General features: G+C 40.8%; 2 protein-coding genes across 3 annotated transcripts; one reads left to right on the plus strand and one right to left on the minus strand.

Moving 5' to 3' along the window:
• Positions 1-399: 399 nt before the first annotated feature.
• Positions 400-1965, minus strand: nr0b2a (nuclear receptor subfamily 0, group B, member 2a). The gene is made up of 2 exons (XM_080425551.1): positions 1391-1965; positions 400-1088 (listed from the first exon to the last, which is right to left on the minus strand). The coding sequence occupies exons 1-2, from the start codon at positions 1923-1925 to the stop codon at positions 847-849; spliced, it is 777 nt and encodes a 258-aa protein (XP_080281677.1). The 5' UTR covers positions 1926-1965; the 3' UTR covers positions 400-846.
• Positions 1966-14472: 12507 nt separating this feature from the next.
• On the plus strand, positions 14473-21809 carry gpatch3 (G patch domain containing 3). Of its 2 annotated transcripts, none has more exons than XM_080426039.1 (8): positions 14473-14897; positions 16820-16972; positions 17937-18400; positions 18937-19111; positions 20108-20167; positions 20831-20952; positions 21290-21417; positions 21546-21809. In XM_080426039.1, exons 1-8 carry the CDS (start codon positions 14492-14494, stop codon positions 21727-21729), a joined length of 1692 nt encoding a protein of 563 aa, XP_080282165.1. In that variant the 5' UTR covers positions 14473-14491; the 3' UTR covers positions 21730-21809. The 2 variants fall into 2 exon arrangements, with proteins under 2 accessions (XP_080282165.1, XP_080282166.1); XM_080426040.1 differs by having other exon boundaries at positions 16823-16972.
• Positions 21810-24165: the final 2356 nt, after the last annotated feature.

Consider the following 24165-nt stretch of genomic DNA (forward strand, 5'->3'; position numbering starts at 1 on the left):
AAATCATAAGAAAATGGTTAGTATTCTCACGTGGATGCCCTCAAAGATAAATATTCTGTTAGTGTGTTTTTTCTTTACCGATGGCTCACTGTGATGTGTTTTCAAACATTGAGATAGACGTCGTTCTTGTACAAAAATATATTTATTTGAAAAAGGGAAGGAAAAACAGCATTCCGTGGATGCTTACAAAACATTAACAACATTCAAGCACACCTAAGGTACGTTCAGTATAACACCATTACCCGATCGACAGTGTTAGGACACTGTTATGAATTATGATTACGATTATGGGACTGACCTTAAAGGTCAGTCCCATAATCATAATTCATAACGGATACAGTCTGTTTGTACTGAGCAGAACGTTTTGGAACTGTGTGCCACAGCAAAAATTGAATTCTGTACAACTGTAGGAACAATGACCTTAATTCTGATCCTAATTCATCTTTCTCTTTCCCCAACAGAAAACAATTTAATGTGCATCAGGTCACATTATTTATTTTGTCTCCAATATACATCAGTGCTTATTTGTGCAGTCCACACTTGACCCAAATGTCTTCTTTTCATGTCCGAACAGGTCAAGAAAAAAGCTTCTAAACTTCTCAGCCCACTATAAGTCTGTTCTTAAACTGTCCCGGGGGACATTCTAACCACTTAAATCCCATACTAGTGTCTTTTCTGTTTTCTGTTATTGTGGGGAAAGCTTTCGCAGAAAATAGCCGATCGACAAGCTCGGTTGTAAGCTTCTCGACCTGCTATTTTCTTGCGTATTGAGCTTTCCCCACGATACGGATGCAGGGGTTTAGAAGTGTTTAAGAAGCGAGCACATGATGGACCGTTCTGCCTTCATCATCTGTAGAACAGCATGTCGACCAGCAGCTCCAGCAGGTTGGTCTCTCCGATGACGGGCCTGAAGAAGAGCTCCGTGACCAGGCCGTGCGTGATGGTCTGCAGCGACGAGGCGGTGAGGAGGATGCGGGCGAAGCGGCCCTCGTCCCAGGGATGGAGGGGCTGGACCACCTCCTTCAGGGCGTTGTGGGCCTCCTGCTGCAAGCACTCGATGAACACGGCTGCCTTTAAGTCCGGTACGTCTGGAAGAAGAAACCCAAAATACGTAAGTGACCAAAATTAGATATATGATGCAAAGATAATATATGCTCCATTGTGACCACAATGGAAATAAGCTCTCGAGACTTTTTGTGTTTTATCCTTTTGACAGATACGTACAAATATATATTCTTATAAAGGCATTTTTGTCTATGAAAAGGTAAATGAATCAATCAATCAAATAATTCTTACTGTACATGAAAGAAGATGAAAGAATCTGAGTGATTGTCAAGGGATCAAGTGATGCCATTCATTCGTTCGTTCGCGCCAGCAGATGAACACTAACCTGGATTGAATATCATGGTCCCTTTGAGGTACGCGTATTCCTTGGGACTCAGATCCAAACTCCAGAACTTCTTGAGGCAGGACTTGAGCTTGCTGACGCCGGCCATGGTGGGCTGCTCCCTCTCCGTCTCAGCGTTCTCTTTGCAGTTGAGCAGGATCTTCTTCAGCATGCTGTCGGCGGGGCTGTCGGTCACCTCGAAGTCCACACCCTCCTGGGCCAGACCCAGGATGAAGAGCGGAGCCCAGGAGCTTTTGAGGAGCGAAAACTGGTCGTTTGGCGGGAGCTGGTTAAACGCAGGTAAGCTCTTCATGAAGTGAATGGTCTTGACCAGGACCGCAGAGGCTTCCTGGCAAACCTCCGACGGCCTTTTCAAGCAAACTGTCCGCCGCGTCTCACAATTGCACCCGTGTGGCTTTGAGTTGTAGTTATTGTTGTTTTGATTGCAGGTGCCGCTATCCTTTCGGCTCAGGATGTTGTAGAGGATGGCGTTTGAGTGTCGATCACTGTGATCTGAGCAGTGGCACCCCTTCTCCATGTCGAGGCCTGTAGAGAGATCGGTGCAGTTGCTGGTTTTAAATTCTCAATTCGGCTCAAATGCTATACTGTCCTCCTCCTCACTATGTCGAGGTCTCCGGCTGTAGGCTTACTGGTGCCTCTGTCTGCTGTGATGCCTCTATTTATAAGACCAACCCTCCCAGCCTCGTGGACCTTGACTTGTCAATACTCCCCGTTCGGGTGAAAAACAACTCACTGTATTGCTGAGCAACTGACTGAGCAATCCCTGGGAAGTTAAGATAAGCTTTCCTCAATGAAAGAGGAACTGCTGGAGAAATGCCTGGATATCAGGTGCGGTGGGCCTTATCTCTGAGCCTGTGTCATTAACCCAGGCAGTACCAAGCTACCAAGGACTGCAGAGCTAATCAGCCAACTCACACTGCCAGCTCACTGCCAGGTGGAACGAGGCCAAAGCCAAGAGGGGGGCAATGACCTATAAGTTAAGTCCTTGAGGCATACTGTATAACCAACCCTTATTTATTTTTATATTAAATATACATTCAGTGATACTCTACCTGTGGGTATTTAGAACAGATCGTCAAAGTGTTTTTAAAAAAGGCCCACTTGCAGCCTTTTTTAAAAACACTTTGACGATCTGTTCTAAATAGACAATTAATTATTCTCCTCATTGAACAGGACGTGTGCCATCTGTCATATTCTAGTCCACACATAAGGAAAGGTAGCTGTGAGACACCACGATTCATACATAATGTCTGCTTACAGAAATGTGCCTATCTAATGAAATGCTTGTGCTGTATCTTGGGTGCACCCTGAATAGGTCTATTTGTTCCCACCAGAGCTCCTTAGAACATGACATGCCATGGAATCTCATCGTTCACTCATTTGGAGGATAAAGTCTGCAATCTATACACTATATGCTTCTCTTTCTTTGAGAATTTCAGCAACGTTACCGCCTCTCTGTGGCACAGTTGACAAAAACATCTCCATGAATTCAAAGGCTTCATGGGGTGAGTAATTGATAAAAAATATGTACTCCTTTAATGCTTGACGTCTTAATGTTTTATGTAAAGCACTTTGAATTGCCTTGTTGTTGAAATGTGCCTTGCCTTATCGAAGAGGACTCAATCTCAGAGATGACATTGAATTGTGGGCCTTCGAACATGCTAAATTGAAAAGAAGTGTGCCATGGAGACACGTAATCAATTAAACATACTGTAGCACACAGGCCGTGTTAATGTTTTCAAATGGGTGCCACAAATGCAGAAGATATGCTCAATCAAATAATGTGATCAAAAGTTCAGCTCATCATCACACTGTCTTTTTTCTTTTATCGTTTTGGGGCTTTTTCTGCCTTTATTGATAGGAACAGTAGGCTAACAGGAAATGGGGAGAGAGATGGTGGGGGTGACACGCAGCAAAGGTCGTCAGGATCGGGAGTCGAACCCGCGACACGCTGTCAGGCTGGATTACCAACCTAAGTGCCCAGACGGTAGTTACATTTAAATACTTTGTCTAAAAAGTCCGTTCATAAAAGTCCTTGCGGTCTTGTTTCCAATGAGGTCCTTGATATACTCAGATAGATACTCATCTAAGTTTTATGGTAAAGTGTCCTTGTGGGTCCTATGTTGGTACGATATCACGTTTATTAAAACAGAATAAGTGAACACAGAAGTAGGATCAATAAAGGTTTATCTATCAATCATCTCCCAATCTGGGAACCCTTTGGCAAAATAAAGAAGAGAAAAAAAAAGTGGAATGGAATCTTTCTTGAAAGATTAATCATCTCCTGACACCAAAGTGTCAGTGATCTGACCTCGTCTCTGTAGGCAGTCGACAATCCGGCCCATCATTGTTGTGTTGTTTTGTCAGCATACTTGATGATGACATTGGAACTGTGAGAGGAGCTCATATGTGCATTTACATCACAGTACATTATGTGCCAAATAAAATAACAATTGTTCTGCGAGTCAGTGAGTCTTCCATACATTATCAGTGGACACACTGCAGGAAAACGGAAACTAAAATGACTGTTGTATACCTCAGCGATTTAACTGTGGGTTGGGAACCACAACCACTGGTATAACTCGTTTGAATAGAAACTTTATTGTACACATGGCAAAATGTAGCCACAGATGTCATCTAAGATTAGACTTCACCTGAAGCAGCGTAGGAGAGGAACAGGAGGGAAAGCAAGTATTTAAACCTATATATATATATATATATATATATATATATATATATATATATATATATATATATATATATATATATATATATATATATATATATGCTAGGAAGGGACACACGTGGGCTGAGAAACAGGTCTTAAACATTACATTATTAATGGGAATTTAGTCCTATCATGACATTCACCAAGTCCAGTCCTTGTTATTTGTCTCCTTTTATGTGAAACCTGTTATGTTCACACACAAATTTTTTTTTTTTTTACTTCACCAGTATATTCAGAATTGCATAATGCAAAAATACATCTTAAACCTTAAAGGGATAGTTCACCTCACCCCAAAAAAACATTTTTTTCCTATCGATTAGTCACCTCATGGAGACTTAATTCATGGATATATATTTTTTTTTTGTTGCATGCATTCCTAAGCCAATAATTTGATGACCAGTGGACCGGTAGGCAGCGGTTCCAGTAGGAGACACAAAGGAGACTCTTTGTGTCTCCTATACCGGAACTGCTGCTGGTCATCAAATTATTGGCTTAGGAATGCGACAAAAACAAAAAAATATCCATGAATTCAAGTCTCCATGGGGTGAAAAAAGTCATTTTGGGGGTGAACTATCCCTTTAACATAGTGTCCTACAACATTACAAACAAATCATTGCACTAGCCTAGTAAGTAACGCCTTGGTAGATAGACTGGATTAATTATCACTGAATGATGAATGTATGTGTTACAGGGTGAATGGAGAACCAGGTAGATTGAAGAAGGCACGTTCGTTTTTACCACCCACCCAGCAATTCTGTAGAAGCAACACTAGAGGGAGCCACAAGCCAGGCTTGTGCACAAACATATATGGCTGCGACCACACACACACAGTCACACACACACACACACACACACACACACACACACACACACACACACACACACACACACACACACACACACACACAAGCACACGCGCACGCGCTCATGCTTTTTTTTGGTTTATTGAAAGCAGGACTGTTAAGATACTTTTATTGTGTTCTGGCTTTTGTTTTACTTTCTCCCTGACACACACACACACACACACACACACACACACACACACACACAGTGATCCATGAAAAGAACTATTCTGTCCCTATCGGTTTACAACTCAAACGGCGCTGAGTCGACTAGTAGAGCATCGGCCGGTCAGCGCGGGCACTCGCGCCGCGCGCTTCCTCGGCCTCAAGCTCCACTAAGTCGGCGCGCCTCCGTCGTGGACAAGCGTGTGCGTGTGCACGCGTGTTCAGCGTTCCCCTAGCGTAGCTTCCTGGTTGCTATGTGGGGGGGAAAAGACAACAACAAAAGACAGGTCCGCGTCGGCACATCAAAGCCCCGCCTCTCCGCGACTTTTTATTTCGCGAGGAGGAGGAGGAAACTCCTCGCGAGCCTCGCGTAATAAACCCCCGCCTCGCAGCGCCGCGTCCTCCTTCTCCTCCTCCTCCTCGCGAGCCTCGCTAATAAACCCTATCTCGAAAAGCCCCGCCTCGCTCCGAAGCCCCGTGCCTAAAAACGAGCGCTCTGTCTTCAATCTACCTGGTTCTCCATTCACCCTGTGACATGTGCATGGTGTCCCAATGGGGTTTCTAGATTATTCAGTTTGAGATATTTTCATTTACTGGTCCATACCTGGGGGTGCATTCACCCAAACTACATGCAGGGGGGGGGGTTATCAGATCGTCGGATGCCAATGATCAATGCACATTTTCAGATGGAGTAACCAACCCACTTGGGAGAAAAATGCATGAGAATTGCCATGTAACTGAATAATGTCCCCATCCGCCGATTGGTCGTTGTCACTGAAGCACTCTGAGTGCTGCCCATGGTCAATAGCCATGTGCAATGTCAGATCAACTGGTCAACCCACTGAGGAGATAAATGAATGTGAATGGAAAAGGATAGAGAGTCTTGATTGAGTGAGATTTCACTGGAAATGCTAATAAACTGCTTAGATTTGGAGAAAGTGACAAGTCGCCTTCCGCAGTCTGTAGCTGCCATCAGACTTTTTATAAATAAGTAAATAATGTTTTTGTTTTGGTCAATTCATGTTTGTATTTGTCTCTCTTTGTTTTTACATGTGTATTGAGGTCCTTTACTGTATGTTTCCTGATACTGACTAAGGTCACACTAACCTCTAACAGCTGAATCAGATCAGTCAATCAGCAAAGGCAATTTAGATCACAGTTAATTACCAGAGCGGAGGCAGAGGCACATGGTAGTTTTATACAACCTAGATTCTGACAAGTCCCGGAAAAGACACGCTGTGATTGGCCAGTAGTCACTTTGAGCGGCAGTTGGGGCAAACGCTCACCCCAAAACATGATTTACGATTCTCTGCCTATCGGTACATAACTCGGACGGCGCTGTGTAGGCTCAAGCGAACTTCGCAACGTTTGGCACGGCAACTCACTCGCTTTCGAGTGGTGCCCCTTGTGGCTCAAGTTCGCTTGAGACTGTGCGCCTCCTTCCCAGTCCAAAACTATACTCTATCGGCAAAAAAGAATAGTCCGCGGTTGTCAGAAAAAGAGTGTCTGTCGCCAGTGGGATTCGATCGCGGGGGATTTGGAATCTGTAGTCCAATGCTCAGAAAGGTACGTCACCAGACCAGTCGGTAAATTAGGGTTTTGAGCTGTATTAGAATGTGACAACGCCCCCACCATTCTGGGGGCGGAGTCGTTGTTTTCTAGTTTTTGCATTCAGCCAATCGCGTGGCAGGCAGGGCGGGGCTTGGTAGAATCTAGTTACCGTTAAATAATACGCGGCAGGCGTAGTCAATCTGAACAGAGCACTCAACGTGCAACAAGCAAAGACTAAAGAGCGATGCTGTTGTTTAAGAGTCATATCAAGATTTCTAAAGTTTCTAAAGAAGAGAAAAGAAAAGATTTGTAACCCCATAGTTGATGCGGCCAATGAGGTGTACATCGTTAAGTGTATTTGTTCTGTGAGATTCTCTGTGAGAATGCTTAAGTACTAAATTAGTGTACTGTATGTTTGTTTATTCAGTTCTCACGGCATTTGGCATTTGATGGACATCAAAGCATTGGTGCTAACAAATGTCTGTACAAGAAAAAGAACACCTTGTGAGCATATCTTATCAACCGGAGGGGAGCTATCTGCAGCACATGCCAATGGTCAACACTCATGTGCAATTTCAGATCGATGGGTCAACCCACTGAGGAGAGAAATGGATGAGGACAGTTTTCTTCATTTTTTAGGCTCTCTCCTCTGCCTCCTGTAGTCCACGATCAGCTACTTGGTCTTGGGAAAGCTGAATAGAAACTTTATTTCCACATAAATGTACAGATCATGTCATCCAAGGTTTGGTTTGACTTGAGACAGAGAGGAACAGGAGATAAGGCTTTGCAAGTGTTTAAACCTAAATGCCAGGTGGCAGGGACGTAGGCAGGCCTGTCAATTATTACACAATCGCCTAATCGCGATTATTTGAGACGCGTCGCAATTATTGAGACGCATCGCTTATGCGTGGTAAGCATGTAGATCAGCTATTTCAACTATTTATAATTATTACATATGCCAGTAATTCTTTTGTATATTTCAGCTATTTGTCATATCTGCCCTGTGCAATTTCTGATTATGAAGCCTAAAAGGCAAACACAAATTATTCATATGTTCCAATGTTCAATGGCAAAAACCCAATTGTCAGCTTAAATCTGTTAAGGTGACAGGCAGCCCTACGACATACTGGATGTGGTGCTGAAAAACACAAGGTCTTAAGCATCACGTCATCAACGGGAAATGTTTTCCAGGGGGGTTTCTGCATTGAGGTTGTTATTCCTCAAGTCCCCCTTCTTAAGCACTGTTGGTGATCTGCCCTGAATTGTTATCTTTTCTGTGCCTAGCACCAAGGCTTTATACTGATAAGCTAATTACTTTATTATTGTGCTAAATAAACAAATGGAGAATCCTCAGTGAGTTCCCCCACCGGTCGTGATATTTTAGTGTTTTTGTCAGGGGGGATGCTCTACAGGTTATGGAGCTATGGATACATACACACACCACAAGAAGCTCAATGTTAACAACCTATCACCTTTTGGTAAAGCGATTGGAATACAAGTTCTGTCATTCTGAAAGCAGAGAGCTGTGGAGTCAAGGTCACACACGGGTGAATGACCGCAATAAAGAGATTATATGTGAGACACAACTGGCAGCACCAGTCACCAAAACGATTGTCTGTCTTTTATTTATTTATAGCACAGTGGCTCTCAAAGTGGAGTCCAGGTACTCTCAGCGTTCCTTGAGGGGGTTCTAAATTGTCCCTTATGGGTCTCTGTTATGGGGGTTGTTGTAGAACCACTACTCTGGCAGCACATTTTAACACTCACCAGAGTTGAATAATGTTGTTCTGGTGGACAGTGTTTCTACACTAGAATAATCTAGACTAGGTACAGTGGGTACCTACAGTAGGAAGAGGGAGTGCACATCTCCCATAATTATATTGGCCTCTCCACTGGCTTCCTGTCAAATACAGAATCCAGTTGACGGTTTAATTATTTGTTTTTAGAGATCTACCTGTTCCACCTCCAGGCCGTCGCCTCTTAATTTGATCCTCTGACCAACTCCTGTTTGTTCCTTTATCCCAGACGCAGTTAAATGCTACTTTAATGCTGTCTCAAGGCTGTGGAAATAGTTAACCACTTTTTATTGGGTCTTCCCCCTCCTTTGACTCTTTTAAATGTCATAGACACACCTTTTTGGCATGATGAGTTTTAATGCTTGGCTTGTGTTGTCTTTTGTATTTCATACCTTTATTTCATATTTTTATTTTCATGCATTCATCTTATTTTTGTCTTTGCCAAATGTGATTCATTGACATTGGTCAACTTTTGTTGATCACAAATAAACCAGACTTTGCCTTGACCTTCACACATTGTGTTTTTGAAAATATGCTCTGACCACATGTTGCATAGGAAGATTCTGGTGGTTTGACCTGATAGCTGTATTAGCTGAATGATTGGAGCGCAGAATGTCATCTTTCCCCATGTTTGAATCCAAACCGCATGGACTGTTTGCTCCGCTGTGTGTCATTCACTCCCTTGCTCTCTGTCTCAAAGTGGGGCCCAGATTGACCCTTACAGGTCTGTAACTCTGAGAGTTGTTCACTCTCAGAATCATGGGGTCCTTGAAATAAAGAATTGGTTGAGAACCAAATGCACTTAAATCATTGGTGGTATCAGCTGTATGGTATTTAGACTCAATAGAGCTCTTTGTCACGCGTGCGGTCCCAAGATACCAAAAAGAACTTAAAGTCTTGTTCTTTTGGTCACACATAGTAAAGTACTCATTGTTAATGTACTCATTTGTATCTCTGAGAATGTACAAATGGAACCAAATGGACGTTTGGTCACATTGCAAATTAACACTGGTGAATTCACTGTGTGTGTGTGTGTGTGTGTGTGTGTGTGTGTGTGTGTGTGTGTGTGTGTGTGTGTGTGTGTGTGTGTGTGTGTGTGTGTGTGTGTGTGTGTGTGTGTGTGTGTGTGTGTGTGTGTGTGTGTGTGTGTGTGTGTGTGTGTGTGTGTGTGTGTGTGTGTGTGTGTGTGTGTGTGTTATTTTGACACAGACTTTACAGTGAATTCACAGAGTTAAATGAACACGCAGGATTTTACAGATGTAGATCGGTGTCCCAGAGATAAAAACATGGTAATAAATGGGGTGTCCGTGGACTGACTAATGCATATCAAACTGGGGGGGGTCCTTGAAATTGAACAGAATGAGAATCAGTGTTCCTGCAGAGGAGACGTGATCATTCTGACAGTTACACACTCTACTATAGTATATAGTAACCTCCCCTGGGCTGGGAAGCGTCCTAACAGTTGTAAAGGCCCGCGATAAGGAAAGATAATTATAGCAGTTGGGAGCAGGCAGAGACGGGCACGGAGGACAGACGCTTATCTCCACCCAGATAGTAAAAAGAAAAAAAAAAAAGGTCCTTCAGTTCCGTAAATGTAATAAGGGCTGGCTGTGTATGCTATGCTATGCATACGGCACACCTGTGAAAGTGGAAGACCAGAGAGGAGATAGGCCTAATGATGATGGCGCAATATGATGTAATTGCTGTCACTTGAGGGATGTCCCTGTTTTAGCTCATCTTTCTGAAATTCGAATTATTATTTTTTCTGCATCATGAATACCTTTGCCAGACTGAAATTAAAGTTAGTTAGTAAGTAAGTAAATAAAAAACAACTTGTAAATAGGGGTGCACACTGGTGCCTGCCTGGTCCTAGTGTGGTGAGGGTTTGAATCCAACTCCTGTTTTGTCTTGCATCATGTCTCTTCTCTCTCTCTGCCCTTGCTTTCCTGTCTCTCTACTACGACAAACATTTTCATGACTAGGACCCCCGAATTGATATGTACCCCCGTCTGAAAAGATTTTGTGCCAGGGACCCCCATAAAAGAAGATTTGTCATCATCTCTCGAAAATAGCTGATCTACAAGTTCACAATGTGTCGCATTGCAACGTGTTGTGAGCTTGTAGATCGGCTATTTTCGAATAGCCAAAATGTTAAATGTGCATCCCTAGGGGTCCCCAGACCCCACTTTGAGAACCAAGTTCTGTACAACACTGACCCGTCTAGAATAAAGCATAGCAAGACCAAAAATAGATGTGAAAAACAGGACAAATGTTTTCACCAGTTCTTGAGGACAAACAGGTGAGTGATCATTGTTCAAACCACATAAACTTCATTGTTGGAGTGAAATAACAACTTTTATATGTCCCCATAATGAGCTGAGGAGATGTGAACTCGAGCTTCCAGCCTCTGGGAGTCATTGAACTCTTGCTGCTGTAATAGGCAGGCCAACAGCCCTGCTGTGTGTTTGCATGATGTCCAGGGCATGACACTTGGCCTTGACCTATTGTTAAGATTCAGCTTGCCTGCATGGTTCCCTTTCCCACAAGGTCATCAACCCAGGGGTAAGGGCGCCCCCTTATGGTGGGATATTGTTTTCGGGACCTTCTGTTAACTCCTGCTGGCCTGCTGCCACTCAGGGCTTCTGCCACAGTTAGACCAGTGATTCTCAAACGTTTTCATGTCAAGGACCCCCCACATTGATATGTAATTGGCTGCGGACCCCCATCTGAAAAGGTTTTGGGATAAGATTTGCTATTTGTTTTCTTTGCTGTTAGACATTTTCTGGATTTTCTTTTACAATTTCTGAATTGCCGGCATATAAAATAGGGCTGAAGTGGTTGAAGTGTTTTTTTTAATGCTATACTGTATATTCATTTATTTAGCTGGGGACCCCCTGGAACCCCCTCAAGGATCCCTGGGGGTCTCCGAACCCCACTTTGAAAATCACTGAGTTAGAAGGTGCTAAATTAGAGTATTCAGAAAGAAAGTGAATAAATAAATGCATTAATTAATCAATTAAATAAACCCTTATTGACAGACATTTACAATTGAGAGGTTGATCCACCAGAGCATCCTTGATCCTTCAGATATTTTACAGCCTACATCTTTTTAGACATTATATAAGCTAAGGTTTTTAAAGCTGCAATATGTACATTTCATGTCCTACCTGGGAGTTGAACTTGAGTCTCCCATGCAGGACACTAAGCCAAGTAGACATATCCACTTTGACAGAAGAGATGTTGCACTTATGAGCTTAGGCAGTACTAGGCTACTAGGTCAACCAGTAGGGTTTAAATGTCTCACTGGAAGAGTAGAGAGACCACTTCCAACTCCAACCACTGCAAATGTACTAGTTATATTGTATTAACATACTCTACCATACAGATGTTCCAGTTATATTGTATTAACATCCTCTACCATACAGATGTACTAGTTATATTGCATTAACATACTCTACCATACATATTGTACTACTAACTAGTTATATTGTATTAACATACTCTACCATACAGATGTACTAGTTATATTGTATTAACATACTATACCATAGAGATGGGTTAAAATAATGTTTTATTAATTCAAATAAGTTCCGGATTGTCAAGTCAAGTCACCTTTATTTGTATAGCACATTTGAAAACTACAGAAGTTGACCCAAAGTAATTTCCATTCAAAATAACATCATAAAGACCTCATAAAATACACCATAGTAAAAGAACCATAAAAACAATACCTCATACAAATACAGCATAATTAAAAGAACAAAAAGCAAAACAATTTAACACAAAAGTACATTCCAAAAATACATTCCAGAGTAGGCCATAAGTTAATTACCCTCAGACTGAGCTGAAGGCAATGGAGAAGAGGTGAGTTTTTAGGGTGGATTTAAACCTTTCAATGGTGGAGCTGGACTTGATTTGCAAAGGAAGGTTGTTCCAGAGTGTGGGGGCAATAACAGAAAAGGCCCGGTCACCTTTAGTTTTTAGGCTTGTTGGGAGAACAGCAAGGAGCATTTGGGAAGATGACCTAAGTACCCTGGGGGCAGGAGGTGCAGAAACCATTTTAAGGTTTAAGGCTTTAAAAACAAAAAGTAAAATTTTAAAATCAAGACGATGTTTCACTGGTAGCCAGTGCAGTTGGGCCAGAACCGGGGTAATGTGCTCTCACTTCCTAGTTCCGGTCAAAGGTCTGGCAGCTGAATGTTGGACCACCTGTAGACGGGAGAGAGTGGACTGAGTCAGCCCATGATATAGTCCAACCGAGATAAAAGCATGGATAACTGTTTCCAGGTCCTTGGGTGTTAAAACAGGCTTCAATTTAGCTATGGTTCTTAACTGATAAAAGCTACCCCTCAGTACACTAGAAACTTGTTTATTAAAATTCAAGGAGGAGTCCAAATAAACACAGTGTGTGCATATTTGCAGAGAGGGGGAGAGAGTGTTTGTTAGGCCAGCGACAGATTTTTGCGGGCCAAATATGATTGCAGCTTATTGCTTCCCCCCCTGTTTCCTTTAGTTATTTTAATAGTATGACTACATTGGTTTGATTCTGCGAACTTGGAACCACTCAAAAATGTAAGGTGCAGGCCTTTTGATTGATTGATTGAATACTTTATTAACAGTTTGCAAAGACAAGCACAGGAAAGTACAGTTCAGTACAAGGTCTGTGAAGAGGATTTTAAACCCAAGAAAGCACTATATGGCTTGTTTCCATTGGGGTCCTTTGTACTCAATTCATCGAAAATGGCCTGGTTCACTAAATCCGTGTTTGACAGTCAACTTTGAATTAACTGTTGTAGGCAGTTGTACACTCATCTAGATTCTACACTCTAAGTACTACATCACATGTAGTACTATACCCACTCTTAAGGTTGGTTCCCACAGCTACTACAATAATTTGTTTTACCACTTAAGCGACAAATAGCAAATCTATCGTGCTGTGAGCTTAATCTGTTATTTAAAAAAATAATAGAAAATAGGGGCACCAGGGTTACTGTTGTTAACTCACAGGTCACAGGTCAGAATACGTACTCTAAAGTGATGTCAGGATCCAGAAGTGAAGCGTAGTTTTATGATCCTACCATAAACCCATGGCAGGTGAAGGTCATATATCTAGGTAGGTATGATGAACTCTAATAGCACTAGCACTCCTTGGTTCAGTCTGTGTATGTAACAATGTAAACAGAAACTTAACACTGATTATACATAATTTCCATGATTTAAATCCCCTCCTCTGCAGTAGTGGAAAGTAACATTTATTTAAGTACTGTCTTGAGGTACTTTTACAGTTGACTTGACTTAAAGTAGCACTATTCTGTAAACTTATAACTTCTACTCAACTACTGCTCCGAGGCAAATATCGTACTTTTTTTACGCCACAAAAATATTTGACAGGATAGGCCTACGCCTATAATTACCAGTTACTTTGTAGATTTAGATTATTTGAAAACAATCTCAGATCTTGTAGATCAACAATTTTTGAACAAAATCTGACAAATGTAGAGAATCATTTTTACTTTCCAGTACTACTCAAGTCATTTTTTTAATAAAGGCCTTTTACTTGTAACAGAGTATTTTTATATTGTGGTATTGCTACTGAGTATACTTCTTCCACAACTACCCATCTATATGATGTCAGTTTTGTTGTCATTTAATCATAGGATTGAGATAAAATCCCAAGATGGAGATCAAATGATTAGATTTATGTAAGATTTCTATGATTAATTTCATTATAATGATCAGTTATTGTATCATTCCTGGTTGGAGAACATATTGAAAAGTGTAGGTCCAGAGTTTTGCAATTGAGGTTTATTTTTTGCACAAATTTGGACTACTAAACTAAATAACACACACAGACACAGACAGACAGACACACAGACACAGGCACACGCACACACGCACGCACGCGCACACCTCATCAGAATGCGACGTAAAAAGGATCTGACGTCACACGTGAACGTCGCTCCACTGATGACGTATGTAGCCGCTGCTGCTGTAAACAATCATGGCGGACAGTGAACAAGTTGTCGTGTATTATTTCGCCATCAGTAACATTCCTGCCAGCTTCCGCTCAGCCACCCTGAGGAACTATTTCAGCCAGTTCATAGAGAGTGGAGGATTCCACTGTTTCCACTACCGACACCGACCCGAGATCCTCAGAGAGGCCGAGGAGGGCGAGCCTAAAGACCGACCCGAGGTCCTCAGAGAGGCCGAGGAGGGCGAGCCTAAAGACCGACCCGAGATCCTCAGAGAGGCCGAGGAGGGCGAGCCTAAAGACCGACCCGAGGTCCTGAGAGAGGCCGAGGAGGACGCACGGAGGACGGATGAGGACCCTAAGGAGAGCCCGCTGGAAGGAGAGAACTCTGGAGCTTCCATGTCAGCGGAAACAAAGCCAACAGCAGCGGTGAAAGGTAACTAAAAACTTGTTTTTATTTGTATAAAACTATTAATAACATAGTTTAAAAAACAAACAAACCACGTATTAATTTTATAATTATTTGTATAACTGATATTATTTTAGAGATGTACCGATACCATTTTTTTTAGCTGTACCGATACCATTTTATCTTTCCCGATTCCGATAGGCCTACCCATAACTTGCATATCGGTCGATACCGATCTGATTCCGATACCAGTCGAGCAACATCAATTCTAAATATGACTGTAAATGAAATCTAATGTGATAAATGACATGGTATCGGAATGGCATAGACTGACATACTCGCCGATACCAGCATTTTAGGCAGTATCGGCAGCTTTTCCGATACTGGTATCGGAACGACTCTATAAAAACTATTAGTCCATTTTTACTCTATTAGCTATGGTCACCTATTAGCCTTCATACAAGACTGTCATTTTTATGTGATGACCGTCTTGATCCAAGGCTATAGCCTTGGCTGCTTTGGATCAGGACGGGTCATAGTTTTCTTTTATCTCACGATAAAAATAAATCTATGACAGTCTTGATTCTGAAGGCTGTGGTCACCTACTGCCTGGCCTAGGGTCAAACACCAACTCTTCAGATTAAAGCAGGGTAAGTGATATTTTTTGGTGAAAACAAAACGTTTTTTGTTAAAGCACTATATTCTGATATTCATTGCTATAGAGTGTTTGGTCAGTAACAGGGGTCTCTCCAGCTCTTTAATAAACAGAAAATACATTTTCAGGTGGGTCACACATTTTGAGCCAATCAGGAGAGAGTACCTATTTATCAGCTTATTTTTTTATACTGTTCCAGTTCCAATTTGTCTGCTCATTTATTTGTGTCATCACTTCCAAATTCTACTTGATTATCCTGTATCCTTTCTGAGTTCTCTCTCCTGATTGGATAAAGTTGGTATCCCGACCTGAAAATGAGTTTTCTATTCATCAAAGAGCTGGAGAGACAAGGAGGAGACTCATGTTACTGAACAAACACTCTTTAGCAATGATTACTATCAGAATATAGAGCTACTTAACACTTTATGTTAACAAAAAGAAATATAGCTTGCCCTAGCTTTTAATTTACATTGGAAATGAGGCGGTTTACAACTTTACATCACACCAATGTACAGAATGATCTGTCATCTCACAGTAGCAGGATGATGATGTACTGTTGATGTACAGTTATGAGGAGCTTTTTTCCTTACTTGAGTATGTCAATTTTTGAGCGGTGTAGCCGCTCCTATAAGTGGGGTTGGGAATTCGTCTTTCCCTGTACTGTGATTGGCTGACTCTATTCACACCCTTTTCGCCGTACCGTGATTGGCTGACTCTATTCAGACCCTTTGCTTTGATTGGCTAGCGAGACGCATGATGAAATAATAACCTATAAATAGCACCACGCACTTCAAAAAATCATATATTTTTTAAAGTGAGCTTCCATCACTGTGATGACCACTGTTGTTTCTAAATAACACCGCTCACTTCACACTGGGTGTGATTTTTCAATACTTTTATACTTCTACTCTGCTACATCTCAGAGGCAATTCAATATTTTTTACTCCACTACAATTATTTGAAAACTTTAGTCACAAGTAAAAGTTACTTTGTAGATTTAGATTGTTATTACAAAGCATACATAAACCAATTATGCTGTATTTTCTACTTTGTCTATTCTACAAGAGCTTCAAAAGATTGACACATTCTTAAAACTTGAAGCTCGAAACAGGAATGGGTCATTATTATATTCTGCATAATTATAACATTTTGATGTCAGTTAGTACTTTTGTACTTTTACTCAAGTACAATTTTGAATGCAGGACTTTTACTTGTAACAGCGTTATTTCTACCTTGTAGTATTGCTACTTCTATGTAAGTAAATAATGTGTGTACTTCTCCCCCCGCTGTCCAGCAGTGAAGACGTGTTGCTGCATCGTGGCGGTCCACAGTCAACACGCTGACCGGCTGCTCAGACTGTATGCTGGTAACCAGTGGATCGACCCCAAGGGGAACTGGCTGTCCAGGAGATGTGTCATCAAGAGGATCAAAGTGTCACAGCAAACAGGTTAGTTCAGTGATACTCTGCAACCTTCTTCATTTCAAACACCTCCAGTTTGATATGCATTATTAGGCCACCGTTGGATAATACATATATAATTAAATATTTAACTTTATTTTTTATTTTTTTTATCTTTGGGATCCCAATATACTTTGCTAAGTGCTGTGTTAATTTAACTATCAGTCATTTAGCTGGGAAACCCCCCAAAGACCCATAGGCATCCCTGGACCCCAACAATTTCGTTGTGTTTTTGGCATTGAACATTGGAACATATGAATACAAATTATAACATTGATAATAGTGAATTATAAAAGTTTGGCTTTTAGACAGAAATTGCACATGGCATATATGACAAATAACTTAAATATGCAAATAAATGATTGACATCTTTAATAATATACTTTCAAATAAATATTAAAAAAGCTTGTAGATCAGCTATTTCTGCTTTTTTATATCATAAAATGTATTTTTCATCATGGAAACGACTTTGACGATTGTGCAAATTAATTGTGATTATCTCAAATAATTCAGATAAAACGATTATGTAATATTATGACAGCCCTAACTAATTGTTCTAACCTCCCATTGTCTTGGGAGAATTACTAGACAAGAAAATAAATATCAATCTAATGGACAAAACAAAATATCTCAATCATTTTTAACAAATACCTCAATATGATATTGTGGGAATGACCATTGGTACTTGCTACAGAATATTTACGTGTGATTTTTTTTAAAAATAATCATCAGTAATGCCTATATAATTAAGTGGGTAAAGGCCTGGAAATTACATCACTTTACTGTGTGCCTTATCACAATATTAAGATATTCAAATTCGCAGACAATATCTAGTCTTGCGTCACATATCTTCCAGCTGTGATGCTGTGTCATCATTTTGTTCGGCTCCAGTTTGTATTTTGTGCTTCACAAAGGAACTCTTAATTGCAACAAAATGTTATTGCTGTTTCAGATGAGCATTTATTCCCCTACAAAACGAAACTGCAGCAGAGGCGCCGTGTGTCGCTGACGGAGTGTTTCACAGAGGCCGACCTCAAAGCTTTACCCGAGCTCAATCCCCCGTCTCTGATGGAGAACGGCAACGTGGGCACGACGATCAAAGTCTTCCTCCAGCTCATCCAGTCCTGCCGTCTGCCTCCGCGTCTCATCCGCAAGCTGGGCCTCACGTTCCCCAAGACCAGCTGCAACCGCCGCTACGGCAATGTCCCTTTCCAGTACTATGACTCCTTCACAATGCCACAGACGGAAGACAATGTCTTTACTGCTGCGGGGCATGAAATAGCAGGCCCTGGCGGAGTGACTCCTAAACGGTTAGGACCTCGGAAACCATGTGACGTTGGCCAGGGTGCAACTGAGGCGGAGGAGGAAGAAGAGGAGGTGTTGGATGAGGAAGATGGCCAGTCTAATGCAGATGATGTGGGTTTACATCAATTTAAGTTACATGTGGATAGTCTAATGTCTCAATATCTTCTGCATTGTCATGTTTCAGTATATTTAAAGGGCAATTTCACTTTATTTAAAACACTTCTGGGGACATTATTACATATAGGCTACTGAGACTTTTGTGCTCCCCAGACAGTTTTTTAAGTTGATGATTGATTCAACATTTAGACGCCCCAGACATGGTTTAAAGTGAATTCCCCCTTCAAGTTCTGTGTGTCTGAGTGCTTCAACTCTGGTCCTCAGGTATGCCTAGGACTGCAGATTTATTTTAAATCTATCTCCTGATAGGTTAGAAATGGTTTAATGTTTGGTTGTAGCTACACCATGTGCCAAAGCAAATTCCTCATTCCTTCGCAATTAAGTGTCTCAGATTCAGTTTGACATTTATACTGCCTAGAATATAAGAGTGAGTATGCTGTAGTTAATGAGAGGATATCTATGTTCATTTGAGCAGAGTAAGTGGCGTTGCTTTCACTTCTTCATTTGGGTTTCCTCTTGTTTTTGCGTAGGATGACGACCGTTGTGAGGAGTGGGAGCGCCATGAGGCCCTGTATGAGGACGTAACCAGCCAGGAGCGGTGCAAGGAGAGGCTGTTTGAGGAGAAGATTGAGCTGAAATGGGAGAAGGGAGGCTCGGGCCTGGTGTTCTACACCGATGCCCAGTACTGGGCCGAAGAGGAAGGAGGTAACCAACATTCCACAAGTGTTGAATTAAGCATCACATCACACCCCACTCTCCAATGCAGACGTGTGCGCACGCACACACGCACACACAAAGAAACAGGCTTGTCTGGCTTTTTTTGTATCATCCATTTAGCGTCTTTTTTAACTCGTTGTACTCTGTAATTCAGTCAGTAAAATATTCAATCAATCAAACACAGAAAGTCCTCTGCACCAGGTGACTGATTTATGGAACTGAGTACTGACCCCTTCGAAAGAAAACTTGGCAATACATTTTATTTAAATGTCAATATCTTTAGGATATGACATATTAACTATATTATGACACTGGTATGAACATACAGTAGTTGAGGTATATATGCAATTATAAAAAACAGCAAAAAAGTACAAATACTTATTTTTCCAGCGGAATAAGCAAGCCAATAAATAGTTTATTTTTTGCGGGCCGTAGTGCCTGGTGATATATGTGCTGATATGATGGCTCTTACTTCCTCTTGGGGCAGAGGTGTTTGACCAACCCACTGCGTAGGACAGTGATCACACCCTTTTGCTCATTCTGTTATGAAAAATGACAACAACGGCAAAATAATATTCATGTTGCAAGAGGCTGCATTATATAGGGAAAACTGTTGGTCACTGTTGCCTAAATAAAGTAGTATGTTACTATGCAGGACAACATGCATTCAAATAAATACAATTTAAGAAATAACATTTGCTTCAGGAAAGCTCTAACCATTAGAATTCAGCCTTTCATAAAAATGTTGAACATATAAGGAACACACAGAAAACTAATATTATGTGGCCCTACCATTATTTTAAGAAGAATGTATTTGCTATTCAAGAATAGCTGTCTTATGATGTGAAAAGTTAATTCTAGAAATGCATGTATAGTATGTAAGATTTGTGAAGATTTGTTCTTAACAGTACATGTCACCCATGAATGACGTGTATTTGCTAAGTCATACATTGATTTTGTCTCCTTGTTATCTTTTTCCCATAGATTTTGATGAGCAAACCGCAGATGACTGGGACGTTGACATGAGTGTTTACTATGACAAAGGTATTTCACGTTTGCATGTTTTCATGTCCTTTGCATGTTTTCATATCATTTGACTTCAAATGAAATTATGTTACTGTTACTTTTCAGGATTCAAATTCAGCAGATCTACAAGCGCAAAAGCTTGTGGAACTGCTCCTTTTTGATGCTTTTGTGTGACGCTGTAGTATGATCAAGTAGGGTGTTAATTTACAAGAAAACAAAAAAGTTAGAATACGGAGATAGGAAGTTTCTGCCCGACAGCAACGATATCTATTGTTTCGTATATGCTGGCCTGTGCATAGCCTTGTGATCCTCAGACAGGCCCTCCTGCTTGTTCCTAAAACCTGCCTCATTACCAGGGTTCGATCAGGGTTTTGCAGTCCGGGCATCTAGGCTTTTGGAACGCCCCACCTGAGGAGCTAAGGCTAGCAGCAACATCAGTGCCTTCTTTTAAATCACTTCTGAAAACATACCTCTATGTTAAAGTGTTTTTTCTTAACTCTGTTTGCCTATGATAGCTCTGTTTTTTACATTTGTTTTCTATTTGACTTTTATTGTTGTATTCTGATTTTGCAGAGTTTGCTGCTTTTTTTACGTTCTGTAAAGCACTTTAAAACTTTGTTTTTAGAAAAGCGCTCTACAAATAAATAAGTAATCTTTATCCTTATTGTCCCCTCCCCACAGATGGCGGTGACATGGACTCCAGAGACTATGTGCGCATGCGCTATGAAAAGAGGCTGAGGGATGGGCTCGAAGACAGGTCGGGGCGTGGCCACCCAATTGGCAGCTTTGAGAAATTTACTAAGGTAGTGATTTCTCACCACCACAGTTTATTTGACTTATTTCTTATAGTTTCATCCTGGAGCTGGAACTAGCTCAGGGTCCAGGGACCCCCAGGGTTCCTTGAGGAGGTTCCAAATGGACCCTTATAGGTCTGTATCTCTGAGGGTGTATGATTGGAACCGAATTGACCCTTAAAGGTCTGCAACATCTGAGAGTATACAAATGGAACCAAATGTTCCTTTAGGGGTCCACTTGGTTCCATTTGTACACTGTCAGAGTTATGGGGGTCCTTTATAATCAAAAAGAAGTTTGAGAACCAATGACTGAACTTAGATGTTATGTCGTTGATGTCCTGATCAGGGTTTCGGTCGTAGAGTGATGGAGAAGCAGGGATGGAAGGATGGAGAAGGTCTGGGGAACAGCCAGGTCGGGATCCCTGCAGCCCTGGAGAACGACGGACAGCATCCCAAATGCAAAAGAGGTTTTGGGTGAGTAGTCTTGAAAAAATAGAGACAAAAATAGAAGTTGGTGTTTTGCATTTGAGTCGGTGTACAGTCTCGTCACATTTGATCATTTCATTTCATGACGCGTGCGTGTAATTCTTCTGTTTCTACAGGTATCATGGAGAGAAGTTAAACTTGTATCCTGTGAAAAGGGCCAGAAAAGAATTTCATATTTCTACAGTGTATGATAAACCTAAAGATGTCGATCAAGGTGACAGCGTATTGAGACGGCAACAAAACACCAACTTGAAGTTCAGAGGCTGGCAGCCAGGGGGCAGCATTGGACCACGAAGATGACATTACTTCTACACATTTTTGTGTTTTTTTGCAGACATTATTTCTTTGTTATAATTGTATAATAAAATATTTTAAACATATATCCTCCAGTTTTATTTTTCATTGTAAAAGTATCTGCTTTAAATTGTTAGAAAGAGTTGGTCATTTACTGTTTCATAATGTTCCATTTAATATTCAGTGTTTAGTCTACACATTATTGCGATTTAACATTGTTTTTACTTTTAGTTTTATTAAGCATTATGTAACCCAAATGCAGTGGTGGAAAGTAACTAAGTGCATTTACTCAAGTACTGTATCATTTTGATGTATTTTTTACTTTAGGCCTACTGGAGTAATTCCAACTTTCAATACCTTTACTTCTACTCCACTACATCTCAGAGGCAAATATCATACTTTTACTCCACTACAATTATTTGACAACTATAGTTACTTTATAGATCTTGATTATCATTACAAACCACTTCAGCCCTATATATACTTTTCGGCCATTTGAAAATACGATCTACAAGCTCACAATGTGTCGCCATGCGACGCATTGTGAACTTGTAGATCTGCTATTTTCAAAAGACATTTGAAACCTGTGAAACGGGACACTATGCATAATGAGTGCTTATACTCGTGGTATATTTTGATACCATTACTTTTGTACTTTTTTGCGCAACTAAATTTGGAGTTCCGGACTTTTACTTGAAACAGAGTACTTCTACATTGCAGTATTGATACTTTTACTTAAGTAAAAAATTTGTACGTTTTCCACCACTGCCCAAATGTAAAGCAGTGGTTCTCAACCTTTTCAGGCCGTGACCCCCAAAATAATCATATTTGAACTGGGGACCCCCCATTTTGTTTGACTCCGCTCCACAGATAAATATTGTGAAAATAATAATAAATATTTTCACAATATTTGCCTCTTTCTTATTTTATTTGACAATTTGGCCAATGTTTTATAGTATAGTTTGTTGATTGCTTTTGATGCAGTAATGGTCTTTTTCTTTTCTTTAATTTATTTTTATTTTTTAGGTATTAAAAAGGTCTTAAAAGTCCATAAATTGTCACTTCACTGTCATCTGGGGACCCCCCCAAATCATGTGGGGACCCCCCTGGGGGTCCTGACCCACAGGTTGAGAACCACTGATGTAAAGCATTGCGCAAAAATATGAATAGCTACACATGCGTTCCAACCGTAGGGAGGTGCTTTTATTTTGAAAGCAAATGGAAATAACCCGGAAGTTGTTCGAAGGCGAAGCATTGCGACAACAACACAAACGTAGTGGCGGCAGAGAGCTATCAGGTATTTACATACTGTCAACTAATGTCATAATATACGTACTGTACGATGATGATGTATAATATAAAGTAGGTAGCATTTGTTCTAATTATATTGCCCCTGCTTTTCAAAAGCTAATTGTGTCAAACTTGCAACGTTAACCACAGTAACAGACAGTGGCCGCAAGCAACTCTTTTAGATACTATTTTTAATGTCTGGAATCTTCTAGAGTTGCAACACCAACCCTTATGACAGCCCATACATCCACACAGAAAAGTCTGATCTGATTGTGTTAAACGACGTTAAATCCACCAACATTGCAGCTGTACGGAAATCTTGGTTTATCCTCTTTCTATCTGCAAAGTTTTTGTTTCATAAAAATCCACCATAGACATGTTATTATGAGCTACTTTCTGTCATTGTGTTGCTTGCCGCTACAGTAACAGTACTGTTCCAAGCCAGGGCTCGTATTATTATTATTATTTATATATATATTATAACCTTTTATATTAACTATTAGCTTAAGTTATAATCATTAATATAATACTGGCACGTCTGATCTTAAAACTGACATCAACAGACTTGTCAGTTCAATTCACTTCAAATGAGCTTTATGTTTATTGGCACGAGAAAATATATGTTTACATTGCCAAAGCAAGTGTCCAAAACTGAGAAATGTATTGTACATTTAAGTGGAATAAAGACATGTAAACAGAGCTATATGTAACATTGCAACTTGGGGAAAAAACTAGCTTACAAAATTGCTGATAGATATACACATTTAGGCAATGGTAGCTTGGTAAAAAGCTTTTTGATACAAATGCAAACATTTTCAGGATTTTGCAGTCACTTGATATATAAAACCGTTTGGGACAAATGGCAGCACTTTTTCACAAGTAGCCTATTTAAAATAGCTGCAGTTTTTTCAAATGTGTTTAAAGGTAGTTGCTCTGTTTATACAGTAGCTCTGTGTCGGGTGAGGAATACACATAATGATAATAATAATAATGGCTGTATTCCAATGGACATCATTCTCCTGTCCCTGCCAGGTAACAACGTGGACACTAGCATCCTGCTACCTGTACTTCCATCCATTTAGATGTGGAAAAGTGACCTGGTATTGGCCCTGTCGCAAGCCTCACAGTGACCTGGTATTGGCCCCATCACCA

The sequence above is a fragment of the Gymnoscopelus braueri genome, assembly GCF_963280865.1.
Source record: "Gymnoscopelus braueri genome assembly, chromosome: 4".
NCBI classification, from domain to species: Eukaryota; Metazoa; Chordata; class Actinopteri; order Myctophiformes; family Myctophidae; genus Gymnoscopelus; species Gymnoscopelus braueri.

Bases quoted from the DNA above. Each gene is read 5' to 3' on its own strand.
- gpatch3 (XM_080426039.1), top strand. From the start codon at position 14,492: ATGGCGGACAGTGAACAAGTTGTCGTGTATTATTTCGCCATCAGTAAC. The intron at 18,401-18,936 runs GTGGGTTTACAT...GTTTTTGCGTAG, and splicing joins GCCAGTCTAATGCAGATGAT to GATGACGACCGTTGTGAGGA. The intron at 20,168-20,830 runs GTATTTCACGTT...CCCTCCCCACAG, and splicing joins GAGTGTTTACTATGACAAAG to ATGGCGGTGACATGGACTCC.
- nr0b2a (XM_080425551.1), bottom strand. From the start codon at position 1,925: ATGGAGAAGGGGTGCCACTGCTCAGATCACAGTGATCGACACTCAAAC. The intron at 1,089-1,390 runs GTTAGTGTTCAT...TTCTTCTTCCAG, and splicing joins GACCATGATATTCAATCCAG to ACGTACCGGACTTAAAGGCA.